At 43.3% G+C, this 19,408-nt stretch overlaps 1 protein-coding gene and 1 long non-coding RNA gene across 5 annotated transcripts in view; one reads left to right on the forward strand and one right to left on the reverse strand.

Moving 5' to 3' along the window:
* LOC138683755 (uncharacterized) overlaps window positions 1-7,693 on the reverse strand; it is a 34,985-nt gene extending 27,292 nt beyond the window's left edge. For all 4 annotated transcript variants that reach the window (XR_011323189.1, XR_011323187.1, XR_011323188.1 and 1 more), the window contains exon 1: window positions 7,525-7,693. This is a non-coding gene — a long non-coding RNA (uncharacterized lncRNA). The remainder of the gene's footprint in view (window positions 1-7,524) is intronic.
* An 82-nt stretch (window positions 7,694-7,775) lies between these two features.
* TMEM215 (transmembrane protein 215) lies at window positions 7,776-15,573 on the forward strand. Its single transcript, XM_069775871.1, has one exon. The coding sequence runs from the start codon at window positions 8,190-8,192 to the stop codon at window positions 8,904-8,906; it is 717 nt and encodes a 238-aa protein (XP_069631972.1). The 5' UTR covers window positions 7,776-8,189; the 3' UTR covers window positions 8,907-15,573.
* The last annotated feature ends 3,835 nt before the right edge of the window (window positions 15,574-19,408 follow it).

The raw sequence follows: 19,408 nt of genomic DNA on the forward strand, positions 1-19,408 counted from the left end.
GATTAGCTGCTACATCTTGGCAAAGATGCAGATGTGGCACAAAATAATCAGAGGGCAGGCAATCAGGACAGTTATGACAAAGATTTCACTGTTTCTTTCACATCCACAGTATGGGAGGATTTTTGAAAAAGATATTTGCATTGTTTAAATGACCTGTAGACTAGGGATTTGACAATATCCATCCCCATTTTCATTTGCTTCAAGTTTAGTTGGCTTGGGAGGTTCCAGTCTTCCAGAGCCTGCAAGTAACATGAATTGCTGGTATTCTTTTGATCAGTTCCCTTAGTTTTTTACCAACTTTTCCTAAACAGATAGGAAGGGTGTCAGCAAGCTTCACAGAGAGAATTAGTCATTTCAGTTGCCCTAATGTCGTCATTTCTACATGATTATGCTTAAAAATCTTTTAAAGGTGTTTCAGCACGTTGGAAATCACTAGCTTCTTCTGTAGAGTTAGGTCAAGACAACCTGATGTGGGTTATTTTCCCTCCTTCTCTCTCCACAAACAAGAGACTCCAATCAGAGACGCCTTTTAAGAAGTGTGGGCTTCAGTTTGCTGTGTTCTTTGGGACAAAGCAAGATACATATTATTCATCATTACGCATAACACACGGTACTTGTGGCTGACTCCCCTGAGATTATTGCATCATTTGTCTGAGTACTTCTAAATAGAAGAAATAAAGTATATTTAATCAGAAGTATCCCAAAGGGAAAAAACACACCAGGCAGAATGATGCAGCTAGACAAAGTTGCCATTGAATTATATGGGCAGGGGTTTGCTCCTATGGTGCGTATTTACTGTCTGATGCTGTGACTCATACAACAGCCTGTACCTCTTCCACAGCAACCCTGCTGAAGTCCCCCAGGTCACCTCAAGACTGATGCATGACTCATTACCAGGGTTTCTGAATCCCACTCCTGGTATGATGGCTCGGTGGCAAAGCACAAGCTCTTCAAGCATCTGCTACTTCCCTTTTGCCACTTGTTTCTTGATCAGACTCTCTCATCAACAGTGTCCTTCCACGTCTGACCTATGGCTAATCGGCCAGCAAGCAGTAGTCAAACACAAATGATTGGCTGCAAAGATCAAGACCCAGGGGCATTAGCGAGCAGCCAGAGATCAAAAATCCTCCCTCAGGTGAACTTCTTATGCTTGAGGACTTGAAGAGACAGAGAATTGCCTGGGGCTTTGAGAGCAGTCAGGAGCCATATGGAACAGACATAGGGTCTGGCTAGACAGACCCCCTGAGAACTACAAATGAGGGAATTTTGGTATGTGGAGCTGGGTGAAAGACAAGTTTTTTGAAATGGGAAAAAAAAATGAATCTGTATATTGAAGCGTATGAGGATCACAGCACACATTTGCACAGCACAAAGAAATTAGCAAGTATTTCCTTTTGTGGATATGACCAAGAAAACACAGTGTTAGAAAAGGCTTGGAAATGGATATGGCATTCAGTACCACATCCAAGGAGTACTTGCTATAGATAGCAAACTGGAAGGACTTTGTGCAGCAGCTCTTGAGCAGGTTTGAAGTGCCAGCGACCTCAGCAGAATGCCATAGTCTACTCAAGCTAATGGAGTGGCTCAAATGTATGCACAAGAGCGTTGCTGTAAAAGCTTGAAACTTGAGTATCCCAATCTACACAGAACTTGTCAGCAAAACAGGTCCTGTGTTTCATATCCAAATTATAGGTAGAATTTACATGATCCCACACTCATAAGTAGTCAAGTTCTGTCAAGTTTTAGCATTGCCATAGAGCCTGGAAGGTGGAAAGGAAAGTCTAATTTTAACTGTGATGTTACTAAGGACTTGTGGAGTCTTTGTATGGTATGGATGAGATGTTATAGATAGGCCAGCTGCCTGTTGCAACGTATTAATTCAAAACTCCACCTCCCAGATCTATCTCCCTTTAGGATGCTAAAAAATATGCTACACACACTTTTCCATGGTTTTTATTGTACTGCCTAGTCAGAGAAAGGCTTTGCTTTGACACAAAGCCACTGACTGAAGAGGACAATCAGATCTGCAAAACAAAATGTTCAGAGAAGAGTTTAAGAAAAAAGTGCCAGGAAAAAAAAAACGTCATTCAGCTGGTACCCTTTTCACCACATACATCTTGGTCTATTCTTTTCTGATCTGTACCATCAAACCTACATAAAAACAGAAATGATGTAACAGATCTGAAGTTGTTTATCTAGATAGCTGGTTTGGTTTCTCCATGGTAATTAAGAAAGCTCAAAGAAAGTGTACTCCCCCTGATGAACACGACTGGCAAACTGGTAACAACAGACAAGGAGAAGACTGAGGTACTCAACAGCTTTTTTTGCCTCAGTCTTCACTGGCAACCTTTCTTCCCACACCTCTCAAATGGATGGACTGCAAAATGGGGACTGGGGGAACAAAGTCGCTCTCACTCTAAGAGAAGATCAGGTTTGTGAGCGCCTGAGGAACCTGAATATACATAAGTCTATGGGACCTGATGAGACACAGCCCAGAGTCCTGAGGCAATTGGCCAATGTAGTTGCCAACCACTCTCCATGATATCTGAAAAGTCATGGCAGTCAGGTGAAGTCCCTGGAGACTGGAAAAAGGGAAACATTGCACCCATTTTTAGGAAGGGTAGAAAGGAGGACCCTGGGAACTATCAACCTGTCAGCCTCACCTCTGTGCCTGGGAAGATCATGGAACAGATCCTCCTAAAAGCTCTGCTAGGGTGCATGGAGGACAGGGAGGTGATTCAAGACAGCCAGCATGGCTTCGCCAAGGGCAAGTTCTGCTTGACCAGCCTAGTGGCCTTCTATGATGGTGTGACTATATCGATGGACAAGGGAAGAGTTAAGTATGCTGTCTATCTGGAATTCTGTAAGGCCTTTGACATGGTCGCCCACAACTTCCTTCTCTCTAAATTGGAGAGGTATGGATCTGATGGGTGGACTGTTCAGTGGATGAGGAATTGGCTGGATGGTCACAACGGCTCTATGTCCGCATGGAGATCAGTGACAAGTGGTGTCCCTCGGGGGCCCATACTGGGACCTGTACTGCTTAATATCTTCATCAATAACATAGACAGTGGGATCAAGTGCAGCCTCAGCAAATTTGCAGACAACACCAAGCCGAGCAGTGCAGTTGACTCACCTGAGGGACAGGTTGCCATCCAAAGGGACCTGGACAAGCTGGAGAAGTGGGCCCATGTGAAACTCATGAGGTTCAACAAGGTCCTGCCCCTGGGTCAGGGGAACCCCTGGTATCAATACAGGCTGGTGGATGAAGGGATTGAGAGCAGCCCTGCAGAGAAGGACTTGGGGGTACTGGTGGATGAAAAGCTGGACATGAGCCGACAATGTGTGTTCGCAGCCCAGAAAGCCAACCAGCTTTCTGGCCAGCAGGTCAAGGAGGTGATTCTGCCCATCTATCCTTCTCTGGTGAGACCCCACCTGGAGTCCTGCATCCAGCTCTGGGGTCCTCAGCACAGGAAAGACATGGACCTGCTGGATCAGATCCAGAAGAGGGCCACAAAAATGGTCAGAGGGATGGAACACCTCTCCTGTGAGGAAAGGCTGAGAGAGTTGGAGTTGTTCAGCCTGGAGAAGAGAAGGATCCAGGGAGACCTTATTGAGGCCTTTCAGTACTTACAGGAGGCTTATAAGAAAGATGGGGACAGACTTTTTAGCAGGGCCTGTTGCAATAGCACAAGGGCTAATGGTTTTAAACTAAAATATGGTAGATTTAGATTGGATATAAGGAAGAAATTTTTACAATGAGAGTGGTGAAACACTGGAACAGGTTACCCGGGGAGGTGGTAGATACCTCATCCCTGAAAACATTCAAGGTCAGGTTGGATGGCGCTCTGATCAACATGGTCTAGTTGAAGATCTCCCTGCTCATTGCAGAGGGGCTTGGACTAGGTGACTTTTAAAGGTCCTTTGCAACCCAAACCATCCTATGAATCTATGATTCTGTGAAATAGCCTGCCATTGATTTAAAACATTACTTCAAGTTGAAACGGTAACAAGCCAGCTGGCTGATTCTTAATATTTCAGCCTCAATATAACTGGTCAGCAAATACAGGCTAGACAACATTTGCATTGTGAGGTGGCAAGTGCTAAAAGCAGTGGAGATAAAAAAGAGGATGGGGTCATCCCTATCTGAGGGATCCAACCCTTTTGGTAGGATGAGTTATTCCTATATACATGCACTGGGCTCAGACCACTGCATGAGACCAGAGCTGCTGAAGACTTTCAGATCTTTGACATGTTAAAGTTCCCACCTTTCTAGTTAATGCTCAACAGGAGCCATTCATATTTATGTATTCTACATTTGATGGATAAAGATGATAAAAAAGGAGGTTGAGCACTTTTGGGCACCTTTGATATTTAACACAACTAACACTACAATAGTCAACTGTACTTTGAATTAGCTCTTTTTTAAAAATCTTTATTTTCAATTTGAAGCCAGGTCTAATTTGCAGTTCTCCAGCTTCCACACCACAGCCATAAGGAGCCTGGGGAGGTGACACCTCTGTAGAAGCTTTCAACCTGAATAATGCTTGCATATTTTACCAACAGTGTTCACTGCTTTCAGTTATGAATTTCAAACAGTGAGAGGGTGGCATACACTACCTGATTATCTGTTACATCAAACTGTTATGTGGGACAGGAAATGGGGTTTGTATCTAACTGTGTATATAGGGGAAATGCATGGTGAGCAAGCTGAAATTAGTGTCCCAGTCCAGAACATACTGGTTTGCCATTTAATATCCCTATTTATGCATGACAGATACCAGTGTCCAATAGCAGCATTCTGCCTGCCCTGGTAAGGTATGTCCATTCTCAGCCTTCTCTTAATGTATCCTAGATCTTCCCAAAAGTGTCTTCCAGAGATTAATCCAATTAGACCAATCTTAAAAGAGCTGGCAAAATCACAGTGTAGAATAGGAACACATTTTTTACCCTAAATTCAGCTCCAATTTTTGCTTTGAGTGAACAGTCTAAGTTATGGGTAATAGCAATAAAAGATTGTTAATCACCATCACCATCTGTTCAATTAAAACTTCGGATTTTCCAAAGCTAGCTAATGCAAACCTTTTGTGTAAGGCACCACAACAGAAACATGCTTCATCTCAAAGAAACATTTTTTTTCTCTAGTAATGAACAGGATGGAAAATTCAACCATTTGCATTGCTGCTCAATTGTGCAAGTGGATACTTGCTGGTCTCTTGATTTCTAGCTTGGAAACACAGTTTTAACAATTGTAGCATGCTTTCCTGGAACGTGGTGGTTGGTTTCCTTTTTCTATCCCCCCCAGGAAGCATACAATCTTCATACTGTTAGTCTTGGAAACCACTCAAAAAGGGACAAATTGGAGGCATTTAGTTCCACCTTTGTCCTGACATTTTCTGTAAGTATTTTTCTGCCCACTAACAGCTTTCTGTTCCAAAGTAGATGTTCTCTCTTCCAACTCAGTAACCCCGTCGTTTAAATTTGAAGGGCCATTTTTATTTCTGTTAGTTCTTCTGACATGTACTGCAGTTCTTACAGTATTTTTTCCCCTTCACTGATGCCACTAATGATATTTACATTTCTGTGTCATCTACTGATGCAGTTTTCCTTTCTCTGAAGGACTGTTGATTAATACGGCTACAGCTAATTGCTATTCCCAAGCAACATTGTTTGTTTTTCAGCAAAAGACCAATTTCCAACCCAACAGGAAATCTTAAAGACCATTCAAATGTATGAGGGGAGGTGAAGGAAGGTCAGGGAGGGAACAGTGTGTTTCACAGCATTAGTTACCAACATAACCCAACTCATAACATAACCTTTACAATATTTTAGCTATGTGGGAGAGACTGGCTGAAGGTTGATCACTTCCTTTCATCCAGAACTTAGCAGATGGGTAAAAAAGGCATTATTCATTCTAATGTGAGGACATAAAAGCTGTATATCTGAATAACAGCAGATGGAAACAAGCAGCAAATTCTCACTCCAGAAAATACGAGCCGAGACACTACAGTCATTTCTCACCCTGCTAAATCCTGCACAGTGACAAAAGCAGACGTTAACTTGTGCTGAAATATAACTGGAAAGTCTGATTTTGAAGTCTTTCAGTCAAGACGGAGGGTATTCCTAGCAGAGTCCAAATTATTCCTGCTTCAGCCCGCTCAGCAACAGATGAGAGACTCGGTGTGCATTTTGCTGGACAACTTTCTGGAGGATGAGTTCAAACGATGATCATGGTCCATTACAAACTTTTAATCTCAAAACCAGGCCACTGCCACCAACTTAAACACTTCTCGCACTATGTGTAATTCTGTTCCCACACTTACTCTTCCTTGAAATTAAGACAGCAAAGGCTATCACTTGACACCCTGTTTATGAAGAAAGTGCCCTGTAAAGCAGGAGTTGTGCCCAGTAATGACAGCATATTCTCTGGTGTTCTCGGGCTTGCTCTCTGCAAGCCAGCTTGGAACTCTACAACACAGAGGTGTTTTGTTCATGTTGTACTGTAGGGAGGATGAATAAAAACCAGGACTTTTCGTGGCTGAAATACAAGGGGTGTTTGGGTGTTTTCTAAAATGGCTTCTCTGAGCTTTCCAAATTTCTAGTCTGAGGAAAAGGAATCATGTTAATGGGAAAACTTACAGAAAACAAGGTTTTACAATTTAGTTCAGGATGTCCTTTTTTATTCTCTTAATTCTCTTGGACGCTTTCTAGCATCACCCCTTTTTTATGTCCCAGTATGTCTGCCCCAGGTGAAAGCATTTACTCCTTTATGTCACTGGCACATTAAATGTTGAAGCAACCTGCCCGAAAATGCTGCTGCTCATAAGGCTCCTCCTGCCTTTCCACATTCCCACACATTTCAGATCCTATATTCATTCAGATGGTGGGGCTTACTTTGTATTACCGTCACCCACGTGCATCAAAACACAGAGGCTGCACATCACCATCACAGCCGATTTACGGCCGGCCTCAGACACCAGGAGGAACCCTGCGGGGCGCATCCCAACAGCCAGACTTGTTCTTGGGGTCTTGGGGAGATGGTAACACCATGAGACGCTTTGTCTCCACGGGCCTCCTCCGGGATGAAATTCAGCAGCAGCAGCAGCAGCACAGCATCTCCTAAAGCCTTGTTCCCCACTTGCACCTAAGCCGGGAAAGGAGAGTCTGGGGCAGGGCTGCTCTCTGTCCGGAGGAGGATTTACTCCGCAAATCCCAGCCCCGCAAAGGCAGGGGCTTTGGGAACGGGGGCGGGGGGCGGCGTGCCGTGCAGAGGGACCGCTGTCCCGGCTTTCCGAAGCGGGGGCCGGTGCACCCCGGGGAAGGACGCCCGTCGGTGGGGTCCGGCGCCGGCTTCCCAGACCGGGTCCCCTCCGCCCGGGAAGGGGAAGGCTGCCCGGCGTGGCGGCAGCCGCCAGCGAAGCCGCGGTGGGGGGCCATCAGGTGGGGGGAGCCTCCCCAGCCTCCCCGCCCCACCCCCGAGCCCGCAGCCCCCCGCGCCGCGGCACCCGTGGGCGGTGCACGTACTCACGGCTGCTGCGGGGCTCTGGCGGGGCTGGGCGAGGAGGAGGAGGAGGAGGAGGAAGGACGGAGGGAGGGAGGGAGGAGGAGGGAGGAGGGCAGGTGTCCCTGGCGGCCCCTTGCTGCCCGTCCGCCGGCTGCTAGGAACCGCCTGGCTCCCTCTTCTGTGCCCCCTCCCCCGTCGCCCCCGGCCCTTTTGCTGGGCTTGAGCCCCCCACCCCCCCCGCCCCCAGCCCCCGTGCCCACGGCTGCACGGCCGCGCCCACGCGTGCCCGCCGTCACGCGTGGGAGGGCGCGGCGGGGCTGCCGGCGGGGGGGCCGCTGCCGCCTTAGCGGAGCGGTCGGCCGAGCGCGGCTCAGAGCGGCGCGGAGAGGGAGGAGGCAGGACGGCTCCCGCCCGCCGGCCCGGCCCGGCGCCTGCCTGTCCCCGTCCCCGTCCCGTCCTCGTCCTCGTCCTCGTCCTCGTCCTCGTCCTCGTCCCCGTCCCGTCTCCCCGTCCTCGTCCCGCCCCCCGGCTGCGGCTCCGCCGAGGGGAAGGCGAGCGGTGCCGGCCGTCGGGGGCCTCCGCGCTTCGCCGTCCGGGAAACTTCAGCCGCTTGCCGGGGAGCACCCGGCCCCTGCCCCGAGGGGCCGCTTCGGTGAAGGGAAGTGGTCCCTTGCGCGCCGGCAGGATGGCGCGGACCATGAGACCCGACGACATCAACCCCCGGACGGGGCTGGTGGTGGCTCTGGTCAGCGTCTTCCTGGTGTTCGGCTTCATGTTCACCGTGTCCGGCATCAAGGGAGAGACCCTGGGGGACATCCCGCTGCTGGCCATCGGGCCGGCCATCTGCCTGCCGGGCATCGCCGCCATTGCCCTCACCAGGAAGACCGACGGCTGCACCAAATGGCCCAAGAACAAGTGTCCGTGCTGCAAGCAAGTCGCGGACCGGGACGTCATGGAGCTGCTGAGGACCCCCTCGGACCTGGAGTCTGGCAAGGGCAGCTGCGATGAGCTGGCCAAGAAAGCATACCAGAAGGACAGGAGAGTGCTGCGGGGCGAGGACTCTGTGTCCATCTGCACCACCACCACCACCACCATGGGAGAGTGCAAGAGCCTCATCAGAAAGGTGGAGCAGGAGGAGATGCTGAGATACCTGGAGACCTGTTACCCAGAGATGCCGGGGAATGTGTTCGTGGGAGATGGCTCCACATACAGTGCCTTGGAGAAGAAGAGCTCTTCTCCCACCAGGGACAGCATTGCTTGCCCAGGCACTGAAGACAACATTTTTGTTGCTCCTAAAGACAGTATCATTGTCTGCTCTTACAAGGAGAACAGCCCTTATGACAGATACTGTTGTTACATAAACCCTACTGGAGTCAACTCAGACCAGGAGACCATAGTGTGAAAGATGCATATTTTATATATATATGTATGTATACAAAAACTACAACTTCAACTTCTTCATAGGGGATAATATAGCTGACTGCACTGCATGGGACAATCCTGATACTATTACAATTTAACCTGGTATGTGACTGATACTCAAACCTTTTGTGCCTGAAATACTCTTTCTGTAAGTAAACAAGCATGTTTAAAGGTTAAAGAACTCAATTCTTCATTTTGGGAAAAAAAGAAATTACACCTTTATTTTATTTCCTCCTTTTCCTTCCCTTTTATTTTCCTGCTGCCTATTGCACCCAAGCCTGTAGACACACTGGCAGGAGGGCAGCAGTGGCTGTCAGCTGAGATCCAGAGCTGAATCAAAACTCTTGGAGCTGTCTGTAGGAAAGAATGTGGTGGTCTATGGCTGAATAGGACTTAGTAATAGTGTCACTTCATTTTTGGAGGGCTTGAGAGATGTCAGCATGCACTCCAATAGCTGGCTGATGTTAGGGAGTGTAGAAGTGATTTGTCTCTCTTCCTTCTTTTTCCTGGCAGGATTTTATTTTCCTCTGTTTCAAGGAATTGATGTGCTGACCTCTGGGCTCTTCTGAAAATCTCCTAGGAGCCAGATAGGCTTAGGGGACTTTTCAAAGGCTAATCCATCATCAATAGCATGCAAGGTACAGGTTTTAGCTTCATTCCCCACTGGTATCGAGTTCACTGGAATGTTTCTAATGCTTTTGGATTTTATAGGCATACTTGACAAGTAGATTACTACATGATCATGACACAGTCCTTGCAGGGACTCAGAGCAGATGTCAGTGGACTCAGGTCTTAAAAATACACTTCAGTACCTCTAAAGTCACTTAGGGAATAGACTTCTATGGATTGTGTTCAGAGCTGGACCTGACTCTTCCGAAAATGTCATTTTCATGTGCCTTTTCTAAAATGCCAGATGTTTCTCTATGGGTGATGAATGGTTACAGTCCACTCAAGGGTCTCAAAGACATGCCTTGCTGGGGGGGGGGGGGGGGGGAACAGAGGACCTGGCTGACAGATGTTTTTGTTCACAGCTTATGGATCCATAGCAAGAGAAATATGAAGTGAGTAATGAGGATTAACCATTCAAAATCTGAGCCTGCAAGCTTAGATACAGAAACGCAAATCCTGGCTATTCTGTCCAACAGTAAATTGCATGTTCCATGCTGTGTGTAAAAATCTGTACTGTGTAGGTAACAGAGATGTGGTATAATACGATGTGCATGCTAAGCAGCTGCTCTAAGGGTTGAGGTCTTAGAGTAATGGTTACTAAAACATGGAGTAATTTACTAGCATCTCTCAAAGTCCCAGTTCCTGTAACTAAACTCTCACAACTCCAAAAAGTTCCTCTGTGATGGAAGTCTTAATAACTGTTCTTACATAGCTGTTTTTTGTCAACCATAAGTTGTACCAGACAAATGTATTGAATTACCAGGGTAGGAGAGAAGAAAAACAGCCTTTCTTTTGTAGCAACCTGAGATGTGGAGAAAGTGGCAAGGAATTTTCCACTGAAATGAGCCATTTTTCACTGCCCGTGGAATTGTTTGGAAAGTGAATGGAAACTTCATGCATCTGCTAGTTTGTTTGTTTGGAAACCTATGTCAAATCATTACAAACAACCAGTTTCTGAAGAGGTTTCCTGAAGGAGGAAATACAATTTTTTACAGAAGATAGTTTGGTTTCTTTCAGACCAAAAAATATTTTAACACTTTGGCCCGTCTTTGCTGGGTCTTCAGGATGCTATTAGGATAAATTAAAAAAATACTAGTTAGTTTGAGTCAGGTAAAGCCTCTTGATAGGTGGTTACAGGGAACTTTGCTGCTCTGGCATGCAGTGAAAGTACTGTAGGAGTAAATAACCTTACACTCAGTACAGCCCAAGTTTTATCCACTGAGCAAAGGAATTCCACAAAAACAGACCCTCTCCCTGACATGTTCAACTCCCACTTCCACATAAAAGCACTCTGTTGTTGTCAGGCAGGTAGTCTCCTGCAGGCTTAGTCACTCCAAGACCTTATTCTGCAACGTACAGAGCAGCTCTTTGATAGCACTGGGAAGTCTTATTTCATGACCTCTGAAGCCAACAGCTAAAATACTGCTAGTGAACATGATGAGAAGTAGGGTCTTTCATCGCTTTCTGTTCCCGAGGGAAGCAGGTGAGGGGGTCAGCATGTGCCCATGGGTGTTCAGCATCCCTGAAGATCAGACCCACCATGAGAAAACAGGCTACCAGGTAGCTGCATGCTGCCTTCGCTGGGGTTGTGAGCAATCGCTTGCCTTGCATGAGAGAGCAAAGCGTCAGCCCGCTGAGAACCTAGATTTGTACAGCTCTGCAAATATATATAGGAAGAGGTCAAGTTTTTCCATTTTGTGTAGGATTAGATGTTCCCTGACAAAAGTTATATGGGGTTTTACAAGGCAAGACAGCAAACTCTAGTGACAAATAGAATGGTAAATATATAACCTGAGATACAGCCATGCAGATCTGAGTCCTGCTTTATTCCATTCTTAGTGTAAAAACAAGAGAATTTTTGTATGAAAGCAAGTTTAATGAGAGTGAAAATTTCCCACAATATAGGAAAAGATATAAAAAATATATGTTTAAAATGTGATATTTACAGGCAATGCCTTTCTCTATTCATTTAGCTGAGGTAAGATTTCATAACAAAATACAAGTTAAGCAATATTTCTAGGCTAATCCACCATAATCCACTGAAGTTTTTTATTGAACATGTGGGAATTTGAAGTTAAATAAATATATTAGTACTGCCCCTGAAATCTCTTTCTCTGTGATTTTTCCTTTCTTTTCTGCTGGTTAAGCAGAGAATGAAATGGAAATGGATTGTTTTGGACATTTTAAAAATAAGAATTTGTCCACTTAAAAATGAAATTTTTTTGTGTGGTGGTTTGGTTTTTTTTTTTTAGATAAAGTGAGATTTTTCATACACTATAGTTTTACCAGTAGAAACCTACTGCTTATTTGATCAAAGATGACACGACAGCAGCTTCAAGCTTTTTATGCAGGTACCATGCCCAGGCCTGAGAATTACTGGGGCTTTATTTTCATTCAGCTCATGTGATCTCTTCTGATGGCCACTAGAACTTGTAGGACCAGTGCTGATCTTGGAACAAGCAGGAATAATCACATTGCTTTTCAGAGGCAGCTTCTAGTCTTGGCTCTGAATTTGACTTCAGGGCACCACAGCTTAGGATGTGATTCCAAGCCATGATCCAGAGATGAGAGCTTCTCTCCTTGCTACATTTAAAACACCTCTGGGTAAAAATGCTACTCCTGTCCTCAATGCTATCCTCCAAACAACGCATGCAGTTGTAGAGGAGCTCTGTTTGTGGGTTTAGCACCTGGTCTCATTGAATGCAATTGCCACATATTGCTTGGTCCTACAGTATGGGTGGCAGGGCATATATTAGCGTTTGAAGAAAACCACTGATTTGGACATTCACAGAAGGTTCCTAAAATATGTAAAATTTATTTTTAGAATAGCATTTGTCATAGTGCTATGGTGGAGTTTACCTTCTTTTAAGAAAAAATACACAGATCAATAGTACACAGGGCAATTTTGTGTTTCTTTGTTTAAATTTCTATTGTCACAAATAGCAGTTTTACAGTCATACAAGCTGATCATTGCAAAGCCTTTAACAGAAAATTTGGAGTTTTAATCAGTGTGCAGTTTGTCCTCCCGGGGCACTAAACAATAGCTGGTCCTTTCTGCCTGGAATGGAATGAGTGGGAGGTGAGTGTGCTCAGGGTGTGTGTCCCTAGGGATGAGTATTGTGTTCTTGATCTGCATTCTGCAGAAATGTGGTGCTCTTCCACAGGCAGTTCCTCCACATCTGATCCAACCGCTCTACAGTCCTGGCTCCAGTAATTATCTATTATGTTGTAATTAGCAGAGTAACAGCCACTATGACCCCCTCTCAGCATTTCTCCTGGTACATACTAGACTGCAGAATGAGCTCCTGCTCTTGACCGGGGTGGCAGAATCTGACCCTATATCATCCATTCTACGTATGTAAGCTGTTGTGTTGAGACATCCAACTAAATTGTCAATTCTTGCAGCACAGGCCTGGGATTTTGCATCTCTGTGTAATACCTTTCACACTAAAGGTGCTGTAGTGATGGGTTAGAGATGGGTAACTGTCAGGTCTCAAAGGCACCTCCAGCCTGATTTTTATGAGCATTTAGGGACTGATATATTTATATGCAGAGCACAATCTGCACTCAGAAACTTGAATCTCAACACATTGCCTGTAAAGCCATACTGCTAGAGAATGCAGTTCTGACATGGGAGATTTTCCGAGTCTTGAAAGGTTCCTGTGTAAGTTTCTATCATTGATCATATTAAACATTGCAGAGGAGTTTCCTAATATGTAGACTAGAGGAGTTTTCTTGACACATTCTTACAACACAGCATGGGGCATCAGCTGCAAAGCTGCTCATGCTGAGCCCATTTCAACACTGCAGACAGTCTGAACATGCAATCCCTACTGGGACGACTGTCAGCAGATTTGTTACTTCTCTGGTACTACTGGCCCTTTTATGTCTTGTCTTCAGAAACAACACAGAGAGCAGATCTAGAATTCACTTTTAATCCTCTCCGGCAAACTTTCATCAGTAAGCATTACCTTTAATATAACAGTCCTGTCAGTGGAGGAATTCCAGACCTTGTCTTTACCAGGCAAGGAGATCCAGCTATCATTGCTTTTTAAATCACGGTCTATTTTCTGTTCAGAACAGTTGCATGGATTAGCCCTGACTATCCTATTGTCAGATGCATGCAGAAATGGTTATGCTTAATGTTGTTACTTAAAAACACCGCACCATGCATAGGTGTGTTTACAGTACACATTTGTTCCCAAGAGCAGGTCACAGAAGGCATAAGCATAGAGATATATTGAGATCTGCTCAGAGGACCCCTCTGTCATTCTGAGACTTCACCCAAATTTTCTGCCTCAAGCCTATTGTTGCAATTTAAAATTCCTTCCATCCTTTAGGAGAAGACAATTTTTCTAAGAATTCCATTGTGGCTGTTCAAGGACAAAGGGTTCTTCCAACAAGATACATAGAGTTTAAATGTCCAGGACCGTTTCATTGTAACCAATGTTACATCCTGACTGTGAAATCCTGGCTCTGTTACCTATTGCAACCTGAAATTTTCCAGTGCTTTGCTGAATGCAAAGCATTTCCCCAAACCATTGGTAAAACCCTTGAAACCTTGGTCAATTCTGATAGATTCAGTACTAGTACTTTTTCAACCTACAGTTTCATTACTCAGGGAGTAGAAAAGGGTTAAATACTTTGAAAATCTGGCTCTGTACTTTGTTCTAGTGAGGCAAGAACAGAAAAAGAAATATCACTCATGAAAGCAAAACGGACCAAAAAGGCTTCACAGACAGTATTTCATTACTTTGTTAGATTAACTGCGTTATATTCTAGTTGCATAGGCAATATGTTTAGTGCATTCTTCCATATGTGCAGCTTCTCTTTGGTAGCTTATCCTGAACAGGCTCCTCAGGTAGGGACAGAGTGTTTTTCTGCCTGGAAGAAGGATGCAAGAGCTACAGAAAAAATTGGCACGTAGTAGGCATCTGATGCCAGAAACCCAGATCTCATCAAAACACTTATCTGCACAGCACTGTATTTTACTATGAAATGCAGTGAATCATTAGCAATTATGTGCACTTATGAACATAAGGATGCTACTACAGTAGCTTTGTATTTGGCATTCACTGACTAGGAAGTACCTATTCTACTGCCATTGAAATCCAAGGCAAAATTCACAAAGGCATAATAGAAAAAAATCATGTGGGGCTTCAAGGTCAAACTTATTGCTGTATGAAAACTGTTAAATCTGGCACTAGAAGTTAGTTCTAAAAGGGACAAATGCACTTAAGACCTAGTGCAGTATGAAGGTGAGGTACAAATACAGAAGATGAGGTAGCTTTGTTCCCTGTCTTAACCTGAGGACCATGGTTAGTATACTATGGGACAATAAATAGCATCATGTAGACTCATACATGCTCATTGGAAGGTCTCAGTCATTAGGGGTCCCACGCAAACAAATTCTACAAAACACACTCTCTCACATTTCAAACTGGTTGTTTTATATCTCTACATCAGAAAGTGCATTTTAGCAAATTTTAAATTAGGAGGAAAGGGAATTTTCCCCTATTTTCTTTGGAGAGAACATTGGATTGCAAATGATTTTATCTTTGAAGTCCGATTTAGAATGTAATAATGTACAACCCAATGTTTTACACTGACTGGTGTGAAGTAGGGGAAAATTCAGACAGGAATTAGGAGGACAGAGTACTTATTAGCTGAAAAGCAGATGGTAGCCAGCTGGAGAATAATCAGAATAATCTTGCATAGCTTTGTCTTTTTACTGGTCTGAAAGGACAGCTCCAGAAAGACACTCTTAAAAAACCAAAGACTCTTACTGTTGAGGTCAGTTCAGATGGAAGGGCTATTAATAACTTTTGGGGATCTGAGTGGGGTGGGAGAGAGAGATGTTCTACATTCTGGGAAACCTCATACCAATCTCTTCTTCAGACATAGATCTTCAAGAAACCCTGCATCGTCTGACTGCACAGTCAGGCTCAACACTCATACTATGCCCTTGCACTGTTTGCTTTGTTCCACTTTTCCTTAAATACACTCATTTTTCTCATTTGACTAATTACCTGTAGGAGGAAGCAGATAACTTTTCTGTTTACACAAAAAGAACCATGGAACTGGAGACCCTCTGCACATGTCGATAACAAGCTAAACAAAAGATGTTTGCTACCTAATCTAGGGGATAAAGACTAACTTTTTGGTGGCAAAGCACAGTCTTTTTCCAATGCCAATGGTTTGAATAAAATCTGGGAAGTTTTACACCTGGAAATACATTAACCATTTTTTTTTACTTGTGGGATTTTTTAAAATATTGTGGTTATTCAATCTGTTTCTCAATGTTCAAACTGAAACAATATAGTGAAGGTTTATCGATCTAATTAAAGACTTTCATAAGTCGGTTTTTGCATTGTGTGATTTATTTAATGTACCTGCATCCATCCTCACTTGTATGTAGATGGAGATACAATAAACAATAAACAAAATGCACAATCTTTCCATAGAATCACCACATCATGAATACAGTATTAGTATCCTCTGCATTGTTTTGCATGACCATAAACAATGAATGGCCACTGAGTGAAGAACTGACATGATCTATAAAGTACATATCATCTTCAGTTCTTCAGCTCTGTTATTAGCTTTCCCATTTTCTGGTAGGGATATAATCTTCTATGAAAGGAGGAATACGTCACATATTTATCTGTATAGAGTGCCATTTTAGAAAAGAATACTTGCTAGATGAGCTGACTAACTGCACATCTGGGATGTGAATCTCTGTGGATTTAAAGTACCTCACAGATGAGCACCATGCTGGTTATCATACTTCAGCTTTACCAGCTGGTAAATGCTTTTCCCCATTGCCAAGGCCATCAGGACTTTAGTCAGTAGCAACAGCGTTAGCCACAGCAAACTTCCTTGCTACATTTCCTGGACAGCAAGAGATACCAGGAGCTATAACAGGACTCTGCAGATCTGAATTTGCAGTATCAGTCACAAGTGCTGCCTCACACAAGTATATAGATTTAGAGTGGACCAAAGGGACAGCGTTTTGGTTTGCAGGTACTATAAAGACCACCTGCCCTTGTATATGAAGTTCTGTGCGGAGCAGCACTCTGTGTTCCCTTGGTGCATTAAAAAACTAATGCTTGCAGAGTTCAAGCCTGAGGCAACAAATGTCAACAATTTTGTGTCCTTACACCAGGTATTGATTTGCACAAACCTCTCCTTATACAGTTATATTTATAGCCAGACATGTTTTACGTATATAATAATATATAATTATCTCTATATTGTATATATTCTATAGATACATTATTACATGTATGTATGCCTGTGTGGCCACAACAATACAGAAAAAAATTATCTCTGCAGCTATGCCATCCCCAAGAGGTAAAAGCAAAGCACATCTCACAGGCTTTATGCTGCAGCCACCTTTGTTGAATTTGCTGTGTTATACAATCTCTAACGATTGCTGCATTGTGTCTAACTTCTAGAAAAAATTTGTGTAACCAAATAGAGCTCATGTTGCTGAAACTTGCCTATTGCTTCAGTCATTGACAATGAAATTAGGCTGTAGCCATTCACTACATCTGTCAAAATGCCTGAGATAAATCTTAAATACTTGCCAGTTGACTGAGGACACTTCTGTTTGCATCTATAATGTTCATTACCCCGTACTTCTATCTTGTGGAGGAAGAACATTCATATTATCACAGTCATCAGACAAACTGACATTAATAAGGACTACTGCTTGAAGTCTTAGGAGAGATATCACAAATTCAACAGTCCTTAGACTATAATCTAGTTCTCATTCTGGAGATGGTCTTTTTGAGGAGAGATTCAAGAGATAAAAACAAAACAGAGAGGTAGGCTGACACTGGTGTTCTTCAAGCTGTACCTCTTTTGTGGATAGCCACCAGACTCTAAGCCTCCTGAAGTCAGCAAGAGTCCCTCTACTATCTCCAGCAGAATTTGAATACTACCCAAGGACATGTCAGTGGTGAAGGCTGACAATCCAACAAGCTTGCTAATCACTCATTTATATTTAGAAGGCTTTAAACCCAGAAGACACTCATTTTAAAGCTTTTAATTCTAAAAACGATACTAAAATAAAGCAGAACAGTTAAAACTAAAGTACTGCTACAGATTAACATATAACAAAGCACATGCTTTCACATTCACATTTGATAAAAGACCCTATGATAGGCACCTTTCTAATAAAAATGTAAAAAATGCTAACTCATTAAAAGGATAATATAAAACTATATTATAAATCATGCAGCACTATAATAGAGCAGAGAGTTTCACAACATCTAAGTAGCATTTGGATAAAGGAAATGATTGTATTAAAGGACATCTCTGACCTCTGGATAACTCAAAGATTTATTTTGTTAAGATTACAAATAAGGTAACTGTACTGTACCATGTACTAATATCAAATAAAAAAAAAGAATAGAGAAAAGGATCTTTTAAGTATAGAAAAAAATGTGAAACCATTAAAAATTTAAATTTCTAAAAATTTGACTGGACTCTGTGTTGGGATCTCATGTGACAAGATCAGCTATGTGTATGTCCCTTGCTAAGATTCTGGTCCCATTCAAGTGACAATATTCCCACGGACTTCTGAGACAGAATGTTCTGTATTTTTTTGTGTATTTCAAATAAGACTTCCATAATTCACAAGGATTTAGCTTTCTACCTCTATTAGGCATCTCTGAGAAATCTAACATTACCACTGCATCTACTTCCCACAGAAGCTGAAGAAGCACTGTAGTATGACTCTCCTATTACTATCACACAGCAAATATTCAGCATTGAAAGTATGCTAGCTACATTGGGAACATGGACAACTAGGCAGCTGCTTGTTTCAGCTACACAAATTTATACCAGAAAAAAATGCATCTACATGTGTGGTTTTGTACTTGTACCTAGGACTGGGGACAGACTGGAAGGTAAGGGAGCAAGATAAGGAGTAAATGGTGCTATGTTCTTCCTTTTCACCTCCTTCCAGTTAGCTTTGGTCAGTCCAGTTCATATTATGGTGGAACTGCTGTGACTTTTGGTATCCTTCCTTCCTCTATTTCATGTGTCTAATCCTGTTAGACTGTTTGTTAAGCAGTTCAACAGGAACTGGCTAAACTCTTCAAAATAGATTAGCTCTGAAAGGTAATTTATTGCCATAAATAAAACCCTAAGAAGTATAAATAAGGTTCACTGTACATATGTTTTGTCTTTAAAGAAAATCAACACCAGCAATGCTTACAGAACCATACTTGACAACAGATAACTCCACTTGTAGTGATGGGTCTCTCTTTACAGGAAATGCTTGCTCAGGAATGACATTTTCTAAACTGTATCCTAAATTACACAGTGACTCAGAGGGCTGGCTGATTTCACAGTCAGACAGCTAGCCAGCAATAGTAGGTTCACCACCACTTTAGTCAAAGCAATTCCATAATATAAGCTAACATTAAGAGCAGTTTTTCAGAGAAATCCCAGAGCTGCTAAAGACAAGAGCAGCTGTAATGGACTCTCTTCTGTTTAACAACAGCATACAATGTCTTTCATTTCTTTTCCAAGATTTTCGACCTTTGTACCAAGATGGCAGGTATCACTAAGTGTTGACTCTACGGAAATACCCTGGATTTTCTTCTTAATTCTTCTTTCAGTGCTCCAGACAATGAAGATGAAACGGAAGCAGGAGCACAGATTCTCATTTCAGTTTATATCAACTATGATTGCACTGCTTCATCCTCCTCTTTCAGTGGGCCTTGCTTTTTAACACAATACACAACTCATTTTTCCTTTTCACAGAACAAAACCAATCACACCCACAAGGTTTATCATACC

Source organism: Haliaeetus albicilla, chromosome Z (assembly GCF_947461875.1).
Source record: "Haliaeetus albicilla chromosome Z, bHalAlb1.1, whole genome shotgun sequence".
Taxonomy (NCBI): Eukaryota; Metazoa; Chordata; class Aves; order Accipitriformes; family Accipitridae; genus Haliaeetus; species Haliaeetus albicilla.

Bases quoted from the DNA above. Each gene is read 5' to 3' on its own strand.
- TMEM215 (XM_069775871.1), top strand. From the start codon at position 8,190: ATGGCGCGGACCATGAGACCCGACGACATCAACCCCCGGACGGGGCTG.